This window comes from Chiloscyllium punctatum, chromosome 25 (assembly GCF_047496795.1).
Source record: "Chiloscyllium punctatum isolate Juve2018m chromosome 25, sChiPun1.3, whole genome shotgun sequence".
Taxonomy (NCBI): domain Eukaryota; kingdom Metazoa; phylum Chordata; class Chondrichthyes; order Orectolobiformes; family Hemiscylliidae; genus Chiloscyllium; species Chiloscyllium punctatum.
Window position 1 is genome coordinate 71,080,194 of NC_092763.1, and position 16,346 is coordinate 71,096,539.

At 42.2% G+C, this 16,346-nt stretch overlaps 1 protein-coding gene across 1 annotated transcript; it reads left to right on the plus strand.

The window, feature by feature from the left end:
- Positions 1–7,866: 7,866 nt before the first annotated feature.
- On the plus strand, positions 7,867–15,614 carry LOC140495672 (heat shock transcription factor, Y-linked-like). Its single transcript, XM_072594661.1, has 2 exons — positions 7,867–8,442; positions 14,500–15,614. The coding sequence occupies exons 1-2, from the start codon at positions 7,867–7,869 to the stop codon at positions 15,286–15,288; spliced, it is 1,365 nt and encodes a 454-aa protein (XP_072450762.1). The 3' UTR covers positions 15,289–15,614.
- The last annotated feature ends 732 nt before the right edge of the window (positions 15,615–16,346 follow it).

The following is a 16,346-nucleotide window of genomic DNA, read 5'->3' on the forward strand; positions in this document are numbered from 1 at the left end:
ACTAACCTGACAGCAGTTTACATCTAGTGGAAGTGAAGAGCACACTTGATGAAATATACACTTACAAATGGCCTTGGGACGGAATATCCTGAGGGCGTGTTCACTGTAGCTGGTGACCTCAACCAGGCCACCAAGATACCATCAACAGGGGTCCAAACACTGGGCCATTGCTGCACAACAAGGACGCCTACTGCTCTATTCCCAACTGCATTTCGGTAAATTAGACCTTCTCCTGGCTCACAAGCAGAGACTGAAGTGTGAGGATCTGGCACAGAAAATTGTGCAGTGTTGGTCTGAGGAAATAGATGAGTTCCTGCTTGGAGTTGGTAGACTGGCTCATTTTCAAGAACTCAGCGGCCAACTTAAATGAATATGGCACTACCGTCACAGACTTCACACAGTACCAGGTTATAGTCCAACAGGTTTATTTACAATCAGGAGCTTTCAGAGCTCTGCTCCTTTGTCAGGTGAAGTGAAGTTCCTTTGTCCACTTCACCTGACAAAGGAGCAGCGCTCAGAAAGCTCAGGATTATAAATAAACCTGTTGGACTATAACCTGGTTGTGTGTGACTCCTGACTTTGTTCAACTCAGTCCAACACTGGCACCTCCGCCATAATGGTCACAGGCTTCATCAGTAAGTGTGTAGAGGACTGCGTGCCAAAGAAGTTAATTAGTCTATTCTCCAACTGTAAACAATAGATGAAATGGAAGATCCACTCCGTACTTGAGTCCAGGTTTGAGGCATTCAAGCCAGGTAACCCTGCCCTATATGTGAAGTCTAGGTACGCTCTTTAAAGCCATCAGGGATGCAATGAGACAATACCAGATTAAACTGCAATCCCAGACTAACCACACAAATACACGTCAATTGTGGCAAGGCTTATATGATATTATGGGCTACAAAGCTAAATCAAGTCGAATCGCTGACAACAATGCATCCCTCCTTGATAAGCTCTATGCATTCTATCTCATTTTGAAAAGAAGGTCAATGAAATGATTGACAGCTGCCCTGACAGCCTCGGGTGAACCTGTACCCCCAGTCACTATCACAGACGTCAGATCATCATCTCGAGAACCTATGGAAAGTGACTGGCCTGGACTGAGTACCCGGACATGCACTTATCCTGCGTGGACCAGCTCGAGGGCGTATTCACAGACATCTTTAACCTCTCCTTGCTTCGATGTGAGATTCAAGAAGATCAGCATCTTCCCTGTGCCAAAGAAAAAAATCAGACAACATGCGACAACATGGGTGGCACGGTGGCACAGTGGTTAGCACTGCTGCCTCACAGCGCCAGAGACCTGGGTTCAATTCCCGCCTCAGGCAACTCTCTGTGTGGAGTTTGCACATTCTCCCCGTGTCTGCGTGGGTTTCCTCCAGGTGCTCCGGTTTCCTCCCACACTCCAAAGATGTGCAGGTCAGGTGAATTGGCCATGCTAAATTGCCCGTAGTGTTAGGTAAGGGGTAGATGTAGGGGTATGGGTGGGTTGCGCTTTGGCGGGGCGGTGTGGACTCGTTGGGCCGAAGGGCCTGTTTCCACACTGTAAGTAATCTAATCTAATCTAATCTAATCTAATGCCTTAATGACTAATCCGCCCAGTGGTTCTGACATTGTTATGAGAGGTCAGTAATGACACACATCAACTCCAGCCTCCCAAATTGCCTTTGACCACTACAATTCACCTATCATCATAATAGGTCCAGAGCAGACACCATTCCTCTGGCCCTACACTCATCCTTGGAATACCTCTATAACAAGGACTCCTTGTTAAACATCAGATTCCTATTTATTGACTTTAGCTCCACCTTCAACACCATAGTTCCAACCAAACTCTTCTCCAAACTCTGAGATCCAAGATTCTGCTCCTCCTCTGCAACTGGTTCCGCTACTTTCTGATCTGCAGACGGCAATCAGTAAAGATAAGTGACAACACCTCCTCCACAATACCTCTCAGTATGGGTTCCCTACAAGGTTGCGTAGTCAGCCTCTTACTATAATCCTTGTACAGTCATGACTGTGTGACCAAATTCAGATCTAACTCCATTTACAAGTTTGCTGATGACACCACCAGGGTAGGTTGGATCTTAAACAACGATGAGACAAAGTATAGGGAAGCAATAGAGAGCTTCGTGGCATGGTGTAAATACAACAATCTCTCTCTCACTGTCAGCAAATGAAAGAACTAGTCATCAACATCAGGAAGCGAGTGGAAAACATCCCCTGGCTGTAGCAATGGTGCTTCAAGCTCCTTGGAGTGACTATCATAAATAATCTATCCTGGTCCATCCACATAAACACTACAGTCAAGAAAGCACACCAACGCCTCTACTTCCTCAGACAGCAACAGAAACTCAGCATGACCACAATGACTCTTACAAGTTTTCATTTTTGCACCATAGGAAGTATCCTATCTGGATGCATCACAACTGCTCTGCCCAAGACCATCACAAAAACCAGCCTTTCTTCCATCGACTGTCTATGCTTCCTGCTGCCTCGGGAAAGCAGCCAACATAATCAAAGATGCTTCCCACCATAGTTATTTTCTCTTTCACCTTCTTCCATCGGGCAGAAGATACAGATGTTTGAAAACACGCACCAACAGATCGAAGAACAGCTTCTTCCCTGCTGTCATCAGACTTATGAATGGACCTTTCATGTATTAGAGTTGATCTTTCTCTGCACCTTCTCTGTAGCTGTAAAATTATATTCTGCATTCTGTTCTATTACTTATGTAAGATATGATTTGTCTGGTTAGCACACAAAACAATACTTTTCACTGTATCTCGGTACATGTAACAGTAATAAATCACATCAAATCACTCTTCCTTAAGTTAGAAGTCAGTGGGCACCAATTTTAAATTTCTCACGAAAGAGAAGGTTTTAAGGACATATCTTTTATTCTGAGAACTGCTGAAGAATAGAATACTTTGTCATGAGCAATTAAGATGAAAGACAATTTCAATTTGTAAGGGCGAAAAAAAGGGATGATATTTTCAGTGGAATTAGATTCAGGCCTGTAGAAAGAGGGTCAGGTAATAGGATGAGTTAATTTTGCATTTCTCTTGAAGGTGTAACGGACTGAATTGAACAAACAGAATGCTGGAGAAACTCAGCAGATCTGCCAGCATCTGTGAAGAATAAACAGTGTTAACTTTGTGTCGGGTATGACTCTTCTTCAGAACTCTGAAGAAAGTCAGACCAGACTTGAGACTCTGTCTCTCACCACAGATGTTGCCAGATCTGCTGGGTTTTTCTACAGGGTATGGGTTTAAGGTGAGAAGGGAGAGATACAAAAGGGTCCAGATGGGCAATTTTTTTCACAGAGGGTGGTGAATGTCTGGAATGGGCTGCCAGAGGTAGTGGTGGAGGCGAGTACATTTTCATCATTGAAGAAACATTTAGACAGATACATGGATAGAATAGGTACAGAGGGGTATTGACCAAATGCAGGCAAATAGGACTAGTTTAATTGTGAAAACAGGGTGGTATAGGCAAGTTGGGCTGAAGGGCCTGTTTCCATGCTATAGACCTCTATGACTCGATCTTTTGCATCTGTTTCAGATTATTAGCATCCTCAGATTTTTGCTTTTGTGCGGGCTGAATGACTTCCTTCAATACACTGATGCTGAATTTGTACAGAAACAGTACTGCTTACACATTAGAAGAATAAAGACATTTTCTCTCAGGCTTCTGCTGTTCCAACCATGGCGCCTGCCACCCATCCCCAAATCTCTGTCGTCTGCCTGACGTCACATTATATGATCATAGTGCAGCTCACTGAGGAGTCAAAAAAAACTGTGGAACGTCAAGAATTGTGACCCTGCTACGAATGGTTTCCAAATGAAATTTCTAGCGCTATTTCAAGTTCCAAAGTGAGATTTCCCCTTGGGATCTTCAGTTCCACATTTATTAAAAGATTCTGTAGAGTTGAGTTACAACTTGCCATCATTCTTTCTGGAATTCAATTAGTTACTAAATTATTTTACCATTTGTAGCAGTTTAGAATGTAATTACACCGGTGTACTGTTGAGAATGTACTTTATTCTTAAAAATCTGCGGAAACTCATCTGCAGAAATCTGATGCAGTTCAGGAGTAAATGTGATGAGTCATCATACAGGGCATTCTTGTTGTTGCTATTTTCTCTTTTCAAGGAGCTGATTCATTTTGAGTTAGTGTTCCATGGAGACTTTCATCTCTGCGGGACCTTGTCTCAGTAATCAGTCCTAATTTCTGACTCTAGGTGTTGATGTTAGCAGCTTTCTTGATCATTAAGGGTACATTTACACTTACAATATAAGCAAACTACTGCAGATGCTGGTGATCTGAAATTGAAACAAAAAGTGCTGATGAAACTCAACAGTACGAGCAGCTTCTGCAGAGTTTCTTCAGCACTTGCTGTTTTTAGACTTAAATCTATCTCGTCTTTGCCAAATAGTGAGCCAAGAGAGGAAGTTGGTCTTTGCCAATCAAGTGAAAGGTTATGCCAGCAAATCATCAGTTACACATTACCGCTGATTTTCTATTCCATTAACGTAACTCAGGGATAACTCTTCATCCTTACTGATTTGCAAATCAAAATATGCAATTTGCGTTCTGCAGAGCAATACTTATTTCTGAAGGTTTGGCCATCAGATAGAAGGTATCTGTAGTTTTATATTACGACATACTTTGAGAATGAATGTCCCATTCTCATTCAAAGAATATATAATTTGGATCACACCATCATAAAGTAGTTTACCACAGGTCAAAGGCTGACTCTTCATTAGCTAAACAACTGCAAGTATCACCTTTCTTAGATTTTGGCCAGTTGCATTTCCATTTCAAGTTTAATAAGTTCATCCAGCCAGAAGTTTTTTTAATTTAAAAAGATAAATATGGGGTTTCTACAGTTTTGAATTCCACTTTCTTCATTTATCTCTTGTTTACAAACTTCAAGACATGCAAATTTTCTTCAAGCCCCTTATGTGTTTGTGTGTGGTGTTTTAGATATAAGTTAATAATAGATTTTCCTAATGACTGTGTCAGTTTAACTGATCTGTAGATGCCTGTTTTCTCTCTTATTCCTTTCTTGAATATATGTTTCATTTGGTAACTTCCAAACTGCAGATGCCATTCCAGAATCTAGGAAATCTTTGAAAAGAATAGCTATGGTATCCATTATCTCTGCAGCTACCTCTTTTAAAACCTTAGGATGTAGGCCATGAGGTCCTGTGGATTTGTCTATTTTTAATCCCTTCAGTTTCTCCAGTACTTTGTCTCTGCTGATGCTAATTTCCTTAATTTCCTCACCCCTTCTCCTGTCTGTGCTTCTAATGGACCAACATTTACTTTAGCTACACTTTTCCTTTCTAATACTTGTAAACCTTTCACATTTTCTGGTTGGTTTATTTTCATCGTTTTTGTTTTAATCTGATAGAGGTTTTCAAAATCATGCGTGGGCTGGAAAGATAGGGAGAAACTGTTCCCACTTGTAAAATGGACAAAATTTAGAGGACATAGATTTGAAGTGATTTGCGAAGGAAACAAGGTTACTATGAGACAAAATCTTTTCCCACTCATCTAGTAGTTGAAGAATTGAATGTTCAGCTCAGAGATGTAGTGAAGGCATGTTCAATTGATGCATTCAACAGAGTATTGGACAATTATTTGAATGAAAATAATGTGCAAGGGTATGGAGAAAAGGCAAGAGGTTGGCATTAGGTAGTGATGTACGTTTGAAGAGCAGGTCTTTTCCTCAGGGTACCGGAGTCCAAAACTAGAGGGCATAAGTTTAAGGTGAGAGGGGATAGATATAAAAGGGACCTAAGGGGCAACCTTTTCATGCAGAAGTATAGAATGAGCAGCTAGAGGAAATGGTGGAGGCGGGTGCAATTACAACATTTAAAAGGTATCTGGATGAGTACTGGAAAAGGAAAGATTTAGAGGGATATGGGCCAAATGGTGGCAAATGAATGAGATTAATTTGGATATCTGATTGGCATGAACAAGTTGGAGCAAAGGGTCTGTGTCCATACTGTACAACTTCAGGTGCTGGCATGATGGGGTGAATGGTCTATTTCTCCGCCATAAGACTTTTGTGATTCAGACTTTTTAAAAAATCAACTTTGATCATTGACACAGAGAACTATTGTTGGGAATGCAGGAGAAGCATACAATAAAATATGCAATGAATTAAGAGAGCATGGTGACCAGAATCACAGATAGACCCTTCTCCCACCAGTTAATGTTTACCTGAGACAGCAAGTAAGGCAGAGCAGTTTCAGGATAATCCCAAGGAGGAAGATGACATAACAGACCGTGTATGAAATTCTGTGCATGGCTGACCTGAGATTAATTCAGAATTATATTCACTGAAGAGTGGGATACCTTTGATGCTGCTGAATGTGATCATGTGGTTCAGGAGCAATTGATGCAATTATTTTATAGCTCAAAGAGGGGCAATGGTCAGTGTATCTTGCAAAATGAGCCACGCTTTCTCCATAAGGCAAAACGGTGCCCTCGGCGATTTATACTCGTCTGAAGTCATTTTGAAGAAAGGTTTATTGGATAGTTACATTGATGTGAATGTAATCTCGTGTGCGGATTTCCATGCAGTGGATTTTGGTAAGGCTCCAAAGCTCTCTGACTGTTGATGAGGACAATGAAAGGATTGGCAGCACATCGAAAAGTAAATATAAATTTATAATTTGAAGAAACGCTGATGGAGGTCTTTGGCGGTCTTGACATGCAAGGAGAAAGTGAGGACTGCAGATGCTGGAGATCAGAGTCAAAATGTGTGGAACTGGAAAAGCACAGCCGATCAGGCACTTCCGATGCTGCCTGACCGGCTGTGCTTTTCCAGCATCACACTTTTTGGTCTTGACGTGCAAATCCGTCATCTGATCTTGGTATGGGGGCAAAAGACTAATTGAACCATCTAGTGGCTGGTTCCCTCTGAAGTTTCCCTCAGGATAGCTGGCGCTCATCCGCCACGCAGTTTTACCTGGTAAAGCGAATGATTAGAGGTCTTGAGGACGAAACAATCACCACGTATTCTCGAACTTTAAATGGGTAACATGCCTGCCTCGCTAGCTTGGAGCTGGGCATGGAATGTGAGTGCATAGTGGCTCACTTTTGGTGAGCAGAATTGGCGCTGCAGGATGAACCTGCAGGAGGGAGGGAAAAATAACCCTCTTCTTAACTCCACTAATTAGTTTTGTCTCTGTAATCGTGGATCAGACCGGAGATTCTGAACGGGATTCTTCTTTTCGCTAATTAGGCAAAATCTTAACAAGCTTCAGGCCCAGGAGACTCTCTGGCGCTGAAACTCTGCTGTTGAAAAGAAAATTGCTGGAGAAACTCAGCGGGTCTGGAGACAGAGAAAGCAGAGTTCGGTTCCAGCGAGCCTTCCTTCCTCGTTTCTGATCTCCAGCCCTTTTGTTTTTCAGGATTTTGTGTAAAGGGGAAGAGGTGAGGGAGCGAGGGTGTGGGTGTTGGGGGGGGGGGGGGGGATAGACAGTATTTTTCCAGGGTGGGGGTGAAGGTTTCCTTATTGTGACGGCCCGTGGATTGTGGCAACCCGCATTGTGACGGCTCTGAGCGCGTTGGTGGTTTTGTTTTATGACGATCTGGAACTCCTCACGATGTATTTTTTTCCGCCCACATCAGCCAACTTATTCCGTCCCAGCTCCGGCTCCTGTGTGGTGCACCCAAAATCAATCAGCGGCGTGGAAGCCTTGTGACATTTCCCTGTGGCACCAATAAAGGACAACACCTTCAGCAGCTTTTTTCTCCCCCTTGTTCCCGCCCAGCACCCCCCCACCCCACCCCAACACACCCCCCACCCCCAGTTCTTTCCAAAATTTGAATACAAGCAAAAAAAAATGTCTGCACTTCAGAAAACCATCAAAGTGGAAAAGGACAGCGACACTGAAGGTGACTTAAATTCTTCAGCGGGGGACGCTGTTTGCTCTGATCAGAAACAAATCCCTCACTCTCCTGACAAAACACATGAAGTGCTTTCAGCCGGCTCCGGGTGTGACCAGACAGCATCAGGAGACTCGGAATTGAGGACAATTTTGGAAGAAAATGCTCTCCAAGCTTTGACTGAGGAGTCGGTTTTAAAAAGACCCCGGCTGGTCTACTACGAGGAGGTAGGTGACACTGACCTTATGTCACTTACCTTCCCGAAAAAACTCTGGAAAATCGTTGAGAGCGATCAGTTTGCATCCATCCGGTGGGACGAGGGTGGAAACTGTGTAGTTATAGATGAGGAATCCTTTAAGAAAGAGGTGCTGGAGCGGCGCGGTCCCTCTAGGATTTTTGAAACTGACTGCATGAAAAGTTTCATTCGGCAGCTGAATCTGTATGGTTTTAGCAAAATCCGCCAAGATTTTCAACGATCTGCCTCTCTTTCTGAATTCATTGCTGAAGAAAAAGGAGCAGTTTCAATGACCAAGGTAGAACAAAAAAGAAACAAAACGCATCAAAGCAAAAACAAGTATTAGAGTAACAAACAATTGTTGTCGCTGATGTCGCTCGGACGCACATTTCCCTCCTTCACACAACCCCCATCCCCTCGTCCCCTCCAAAACCCAAACCTCTATTGCCTTCTGTTCTGAGACACCTCAGTCTACTGGAGATGTAGGTGGATGGCTTAAGGTCAACCTCAATCGGTAGCAGCAGATGCTCAACATTTCTGAGACTGTCTGTTTGGGATGTGGTTTATTGCCTCCTAGGTCATGTTTATAATAGTTCCAACAACAATCAGCTGCATTTAACACTGCCAGCAGTTGTTGTGAGCAAATAGCAAAATATTTATATATGTTTTTTTGAAAAGTCTGTCGTGCCCGGCTTAAGTAAACTGTTTAATCCTAGAGTAAAGTAGATGGTAGAGTTCAATGGTAGTTTTATAAGGAAGTTATGCATTTTCCTATGATTATCAAAATTGCCTGTTATATGTGACCAGAGCCATTCCAAGCTGCCAACAGCATTCTAACAGAACTAGTTCCAAGCCTATTGACCAGCTTATCCTCTGATCAACCACATTCCCCTTACGTTCATAGTTAATAAAGGTAATTTTAGTCTTTAATGGTGTGTCTTTGGAATAATGGGCAAGTGCTAGCTGTCTATGTAATCTTATTTAACTCACAACTTTGATCATCACAATGCTCCTAGATTATGACCAGGTTGGAGTCACTCATGGAATAAATGGACACAACCTCCTGACCTGTACATTTTTACTAGGTTGACCTGCTATAGTGACTGACATTGTTGCTAAGGTGATGATGCCATAGTAGGTCATTCCCTGTTGCTACGTTAATTATATTATCTGTGATGTCAGAATGAATTGGAGGCTGGACATCTTTCATTAACAGACCTGCAATTGAGAGAATGTGTTGGAGATTCATGTCAATGCGATATCTGCCCAAGTAGATATGCAACAGACTATGCAACAGACAGATTGCTGAAGAAATATACCCAACACATTGTGTTCTTTTAAGGGTTGTAAAAATGGGACTCACCCTGTTCTTAAACAGCAACCAGGAATGATCTCCATATTGAACCATATGTAAACCAAATGCATTCATAACAATTAAAATCAGATGGCTCAGTTTGTAGATGCATATTGTTTTGGATTATTAAGCCAGAAAGCCAAGGTTTAATGTAAGCTTAGTTCCTCATGTGCTTGAATAATTGACTTCAGCTAAAGTGATTGCACTTGTGACTAAAATGTATTTGGGATTCTAGCCGGATCACTGTTAAGTGTGTACTGATGTTGGCTGATGCTGCCTTTGACCACATAATCCACCCAACAATCACTGTCTGGATGACGCACGAAGAATGAGTGGTGTCAGGTGAGGTCATGAGGTCCCTTTTGAACAGTGCCCTCCGAAAAATCACAATGTTCAGAAAACAGAGAGCAAAACACACAAAAGAAAAAATAATGGAAGAACCATGTACTAGAGTGGTTAAAAATATTCGCAACAATACATTGTGGATTAACATATCGAAGCAGGAAAACATGTACAATTTATATCAAGTTTGTTATGTACATTTAGCACTCCTTATTTGAACACCACCATTCCTTGTTTACAGCATAACAGGAGAAAGTGATGAAGGGCTTATGCCCAAAACATCAATTCTCCTGCTCTTTGGATGCTGCCTGACCTGCTGTGCTTTTCCAGCACCACACTCTCAGCTCTCACTTACAGCATAAGAGACTCCTGATCCTAACCACTGATACCTGTAGCAATCTCAGTACCCTGAGAGGAATTTGCTTTGTACTAACTTTCCATGGGCAATGCCAAAAGAGATCCATGAGTTGTTTAATCAATTCTCTCAGTCGTATTCAGTTGATATTAACTGATTGGGTTAGTCGAATGCAGCTTAGGCTTAGTTTTATCTAAAGTTGCAGCTTGATTGACAAATGTTCAGTGCTCCCCACTTATGGGCAGATTTGTCCAATATGCTTCATGTTTTTCCTTATGGTTTGGTTCCAGATTTGCTGTGGACATGAGAAGATTAGGAAACAAACTGTGAATTGCTGGAACCTTTTCTGAGTTCTTACAATTGTTATATTTCTTACACTTACACCACATCAGTGGTGGGCAAGTTGTTGGAGGGAATCCTAAGTGACAGGATTTACGTGTATTTCGAAAGGCAAGGACTGATTAAGAGATAATCAGCATTGTTTTGTGCGTGGGAAATGATGTCTCACAAACTTGATTGAGTTTTTTGAAGAAGTAACACAGAGGATTGATGAGGGCAAAGCAGTAGACGAGATCTATATGGACTTCAGTAAGCCGTTTGACAATGTTCCTCATGGGAGACTGGTTAGCAAGGTTAGGTCTCATGGAATACAGAGAGAACCAACCATTTGGATACAGAACTGGCTCGAAGGTAGAAGACAGATGGTGGTGGTGGAGGGTTGCTTTTGAAGTTGGAGGCCTGTGATCAGTGGAGTGCCACAAGGATCGGTGCTGGGTCCACGACTTTTCATCATTTATATAAATGATTTGGATGTGAACATTGGAGGTACAGTTAGTAAGCTTGCAAATGACACCAAAATTGAAAGTGCAATGGACAATGAAGAAGGTTATGGAAAAGCACAGCAGGTCAGGCAGCATCCAAGAAGTAGGAGAATCGATGTTTCGGAGATTCCTGATGAAGGGCTTATGCCTGAAATGTCGATTCTCCTACTCCTCAGATGCTGCCTGACCAGCTGTGCCTCTCCAGCACCACACTCTTGACTCTGATCTCCAGCATCTGCAGTCCTCACTTTCTTCCAGTAAAGAAGGTTACCTCAGTAAAACGGGATCTTGATCAGATGGACCAATGGGCTGAAGAGTGGCAGATGGAGTTTGATTTAGATACATGTGAGGCGCTGCATTTTGGAAGAGCATATCAGAATAGGACTTATACGGTTATTGGTAAAGTCCTGGGGAGTGTTGCTGAACAAAGAGACCTTAGAGTGCAGGTTCATAGCTCCTCGAAAGTAGAGTCGCAGGTAAATAGAATAGTGATGAAGGCTTTTAGTATGCTTTCCTTTATTGGTCAGAGCATTGAGCACAGGAGTTGGGAGGTCATGTTGCGGGTGTACAGGAGTTTGGTTAGGCCGCTTTTGGAATATTGTGTGCAGTTCTGGTCTCCTTCCTATTGGAAGGACATTGTGAAATTTGGAAAGGTTCAGAAAAGATTTATAAGGATGTTGCCAGGGTTGGAGAATTTGAACTGCAGGGAGATGCTGAATAGACTGGGGTTGTTTTCCTGGAGCATCAGAGGCTGAGGAGTGACCTTATAGAGTTTAATTATCATGAGGGGCATGAATAGGATAATTAGACAAGGTCTTTTCCCTGGAGTGGGGGAGTCCAGAACTAAGACCATAAGACATAGGAGTGGATGTAAGGCCATTCGGCCCATCGAGTCCACTCCGCCATTTAATCAAGCCTGATGGGCATTTCAACACCACTTACCCGCACTCTCCCTGTATCCCTTAATTCCTTCTGAGATTAAGAATTTATCAATCTCTGCCTTGAAGGCATTTAACATCCCAGCTTCCACTGCACTCTGTTGCAATGAATTCCATAAGCCCACCACTCTCTGGCTGAAGAAATGTCTCCTCATTTCCATTCTAAATTGACCCCCCTCTAACTCTAAGGCTGTGCCCACGGGTCCTAGTCTCCCCACCTAATAGAAACAACTTCCTAGCATCCATCCTTTCTAAGCCATGCATTATCTTGTCAGTTTCTATTAGATCTCCCCTTAACCTCCTAAACTCTAATGAATACAATCCCAGGATCCTCAGCTGTTCATCGCATGTTAGGTCTCCCACTCCAGGTATCATCTGTGTGAATCGCTGCTGGACACGCTCCAGTGCCAGTATGTCCTTCCTGAGGTGTGGGGCCCAAAATTGGATGCAGTATTCTAAATGGGGCCTAACTAGAGCTTTATAAAGTCTCGGAAGCACTTTGCTGCTTTTATATTCCAACCCTCTTGAGATAAATGACAACATTACATTCGCTTTCTTAACCACGGACTCAACCTGCAAGTTGAGAGTCCTGGACTGGCACTCCCAGATCCCTCTGTATTTTAGCTTTATGAATTTTCTCTTTGTTTATAAAATAGTCCACGCCAGTACTCTTTTTTTCCAAAGTGCAAAACTTCGAATTTGTTCACGTTGAATTTCAGTAGCTATTTCCTGGACCACTCTCCTATACTGTCTAAATCGTTCCGCAGCCTCCCCACCTCCTCAGTACTACCTGCCTGTCCACCTAACTTTGTATTATCAGCAAACTTCACCAGAATGCCCCCAGTCCCTTCATCCAGATCATTAATATATAAAGTGAACAGCTGCGGCCCCAACTCTGAACCCTGCGGGACACCACTTGTCACCGGTTGCCATTCTGAAAAAGAACCTTTTATCCCAACTCTCTGCCTTCTGTCAAACAGCCAATTCTTAATCCATGCCAGTAGCTCACCTTGAACACCATGGATCCTCACCTTACTCAACAGCCTCCCATGAGGTACCTTATCAAAGGCCATTTGGAGGTCTGGATAGATAACATCCATTGGATTTCCCTGGTCTAATCTATGTATTACCTCTTCAAAGAATTCTAACAGGTTTGTCAGGCAAACTAGAGGTCATAGTTTTAGGGTGAGAGGGGAAAGATATAAAAGGGACCAAAGGGGCAACAAAGGGTGGTGCATGTACAGAATGAGCTGCCAGAGGAAGTGGTGGAGGCTTGTACAATTACAGCATTTAAAAGGCATCTGGATATGGACCAAGTGCTGGCAAATGGGACTAATTTGGTTAGGATATCTGGTTGGCATGGACGAGTTGGACCGAAGGGTCTGGTTGTGTGCTGTACATCTCTTGTCCTAACACAAATGCCAGTAACAATAATGTTAACCAAGGATTACACATATCAGCATTATTGCTTACTATTTCTCCTAATTTCAATCTTTCAATCAAGTTTATTTTCCTCATTATGTACAGATATTGAAAGATGCAGGATTGTTTTAAAAATCCAGGTGGCTCACAAATGCACTCCAGGGAAGAAATCTTGCTCTAAACTTTTGGTCTAGCCTTTATTAGACTTGCAGTTCCCTTTATTACGTTGTTAATTCTTAACATCTAAAGAGACACGGGCAATAGATATTTCTTCACCACTGTTTATCATCACCCAAGACATACAAATTAAAAAATTGTTTTATTCACGTTGCATAAAAATAGCATGGGGAGAGGAAGAATAATTATTAACGGTGAAAATTTGAATTTCATCGTACTTTGCATTTATTGAAATTTTGAAATAAAATGGAGGGACTTTGTTTTACTGAAATGGTTGTGGACTGCTTATGGAAAGCTTAGTTAATCATTTGAAAAGTTGTCTGAAAAATGTACAGAGTCCATTAGTAAAGGATAAGCCTCTGCAACATGTATAACGAGAGCAGCCGATCTTTCAGAATTGCTCAGCAGCCTCCAGGAGTTTAAAAACAATCTTCAAGACACTGCGGTGAGCAATCTGTGAGAAAAAAATACACATGAAGAAAATTGTGATTTTTAACAATGCTTCTCTTGAGCTCTTGCGAATATTAGTTTAAGAGTATAAATAAGGGCGGTTTGATGATGGGCAGTCATTCACTCAGATCACGAGTCTTTGCATTTCAATTGGTGTGAGAAGGTGAAATGGCACAAGGATGGACCCTTGGAAACATAGAAAGATAGAAAGTAGGAACAGGAATAGGCAATTGAGCTCCTAAGAGCTTGGAGTGGTTGTAGGCAGGTCATGTGATGATAGATTCAGGGATTCATCCAACTAGAAATATATTGGCAACCCAATGTACTTCAGATGCTTAAGAAAGTGATTAATGTTTCAATAGCAACAGCCCTGTAAGGCTAAGGCAACATTCGGATGTGCTCCAGTTACAGTGCTTCCAAAAGAATTCAAAATTGAAAAGGTTAAGTCAGTTATATCCATTTGGTGATTAATAAAATGATGGTATTTTCATTTCAGTTTCAGTTTTACCATAACCTGAATTTCAGAAGAGATTACCCTCACCTGCTGCCCAGAATGAAGCGAAGAGTTGGCATTAAAAGTGCGATTCCTAATCTTAACTGCACAGAAGGGGATTCCAATAGTGACTTCCCTGTCAGTGGGGGGACACCAGGAGGCCCGAGACAACTAATACAGACATTAGCTGTACAGCAGAACAACTTAGTATCACCTACGAGGGAAAATGAGCAAAAATTTGCATTTGAAAGTAACCTCAGCAATCAACGAGTTACCAATACTGGGAACACAAATGGTCCTAGCAATCCGGCTCCCCCTGCCCTTGCAGTAAGACCAGCCGACCATATAGCTACAGAGCAAAGCACTAAAGTAAATCAAATGACTCAGTTTCATCCGTCACAACATGGCGGCCTGATCCGGGCTGGCAATCATGCTGTGGAGACCAGCAGCACCACTTCAGCTACCTCAGTGTACCATCTCATGCCCCCCATGGCTGCTGGTTTTGGACCTATGATGGGGATGCCAGGTTTCCAAGGCATGTACCCTGACCTTGCTGCGGCGGCCGCCCAAGCACACCTGGCCAGCTTGTTGCCATTTTGCAATCCGTGGTTCTCCATGCCCATGATGGCGGCTGCTTCTGCTATTTCTATGTCATCGGGCTCTTCGGTCCACCATCACCGGCCTCCTCCACACCATCACCACTGCCCCAACTGCAACTGTCAAGGAGGTAGTGGATCTTCCACAAGAAGTGGTCCCAGAAACAGTGATTATATGACAGGGCCACACAGATAAGAGTATTTAAAGTGATGAAGAGAACTTATCCAGAAATGATATCTAAAGAACATGTTAAAATAAACTCCTGAACAAATGTTCTTATCAACATTGGTGTATTTGCCTGTGATTTTTTTCCCTGTTCTCTTTCTATGCTGTCACTCTTTTTTTTAGTCTCCTTACTTGACCTTTGAGAAGTTTCTTTAATTGTTGGCGCTTGCCATAAAAAAAATCATTAATTATTTTCCTATCGAAATGGGTGCATCGTGAAATGGAAATATGGTAACTGTAAAGAAGCATTACTGTTTAATTATTAAAATTGACACAGTACTAGGCTGAGCTTAGACTGAAATATAACCTACAACTTTGGTTTATTTTTTATGCGCATTAAAATGTTGTTAAAAACTGTATTCCTGATGTGTATATCTGTTGCAACCTGTTGCCCCTCTGGAAGGGTCTGCAAGCTGTAAGAATAAGAAAAAAATAAAATACTAAGAAAGAAAAACCTGTAGTGATTTGACAGTTGCATCTATGCTTAAATTGATAAAGTAAACTCACTCACGGGTCCCGTTGCTGTTATAATATAAACTTTCACCACGTCACTTAACCCATCAATGTTTGAGGATTTGCCACATAATCCCACATGTTTAAAAAGGAGGAGTAGTTAAAGTGACTAACATTATTCTGTCAGATTCTGGTTCCTGTATCCCAGTTTTCGGAGGGCTGATGTTAGATTGTCAGAGTGGAGAAATATTTCTACATGTTTCCAGAGTCCGTGTTCCACCCTTGAGGACTTAGTGGACTTTATTAGATGTGGTGCTCTGGTAACAAAGCACCTAAATATTATAAACCTTTATCTTTATGCTTGTTTATAGATTGTCCAGTTTTGGACATCTTTGATTCCTTCTGCAGTCTAATTGAACATTAGCCATATCCATTGGACATATACTTCGATCTAATACTGGTGACCAGAGTTTGTACTAAAACAACTCATCTGAGGACTACTTTGAGGATGGAATTGATTTGTTCTCCCCACAGTGACTAGATGCATTGCATGCTCTGGATACAGAAGCCATTAG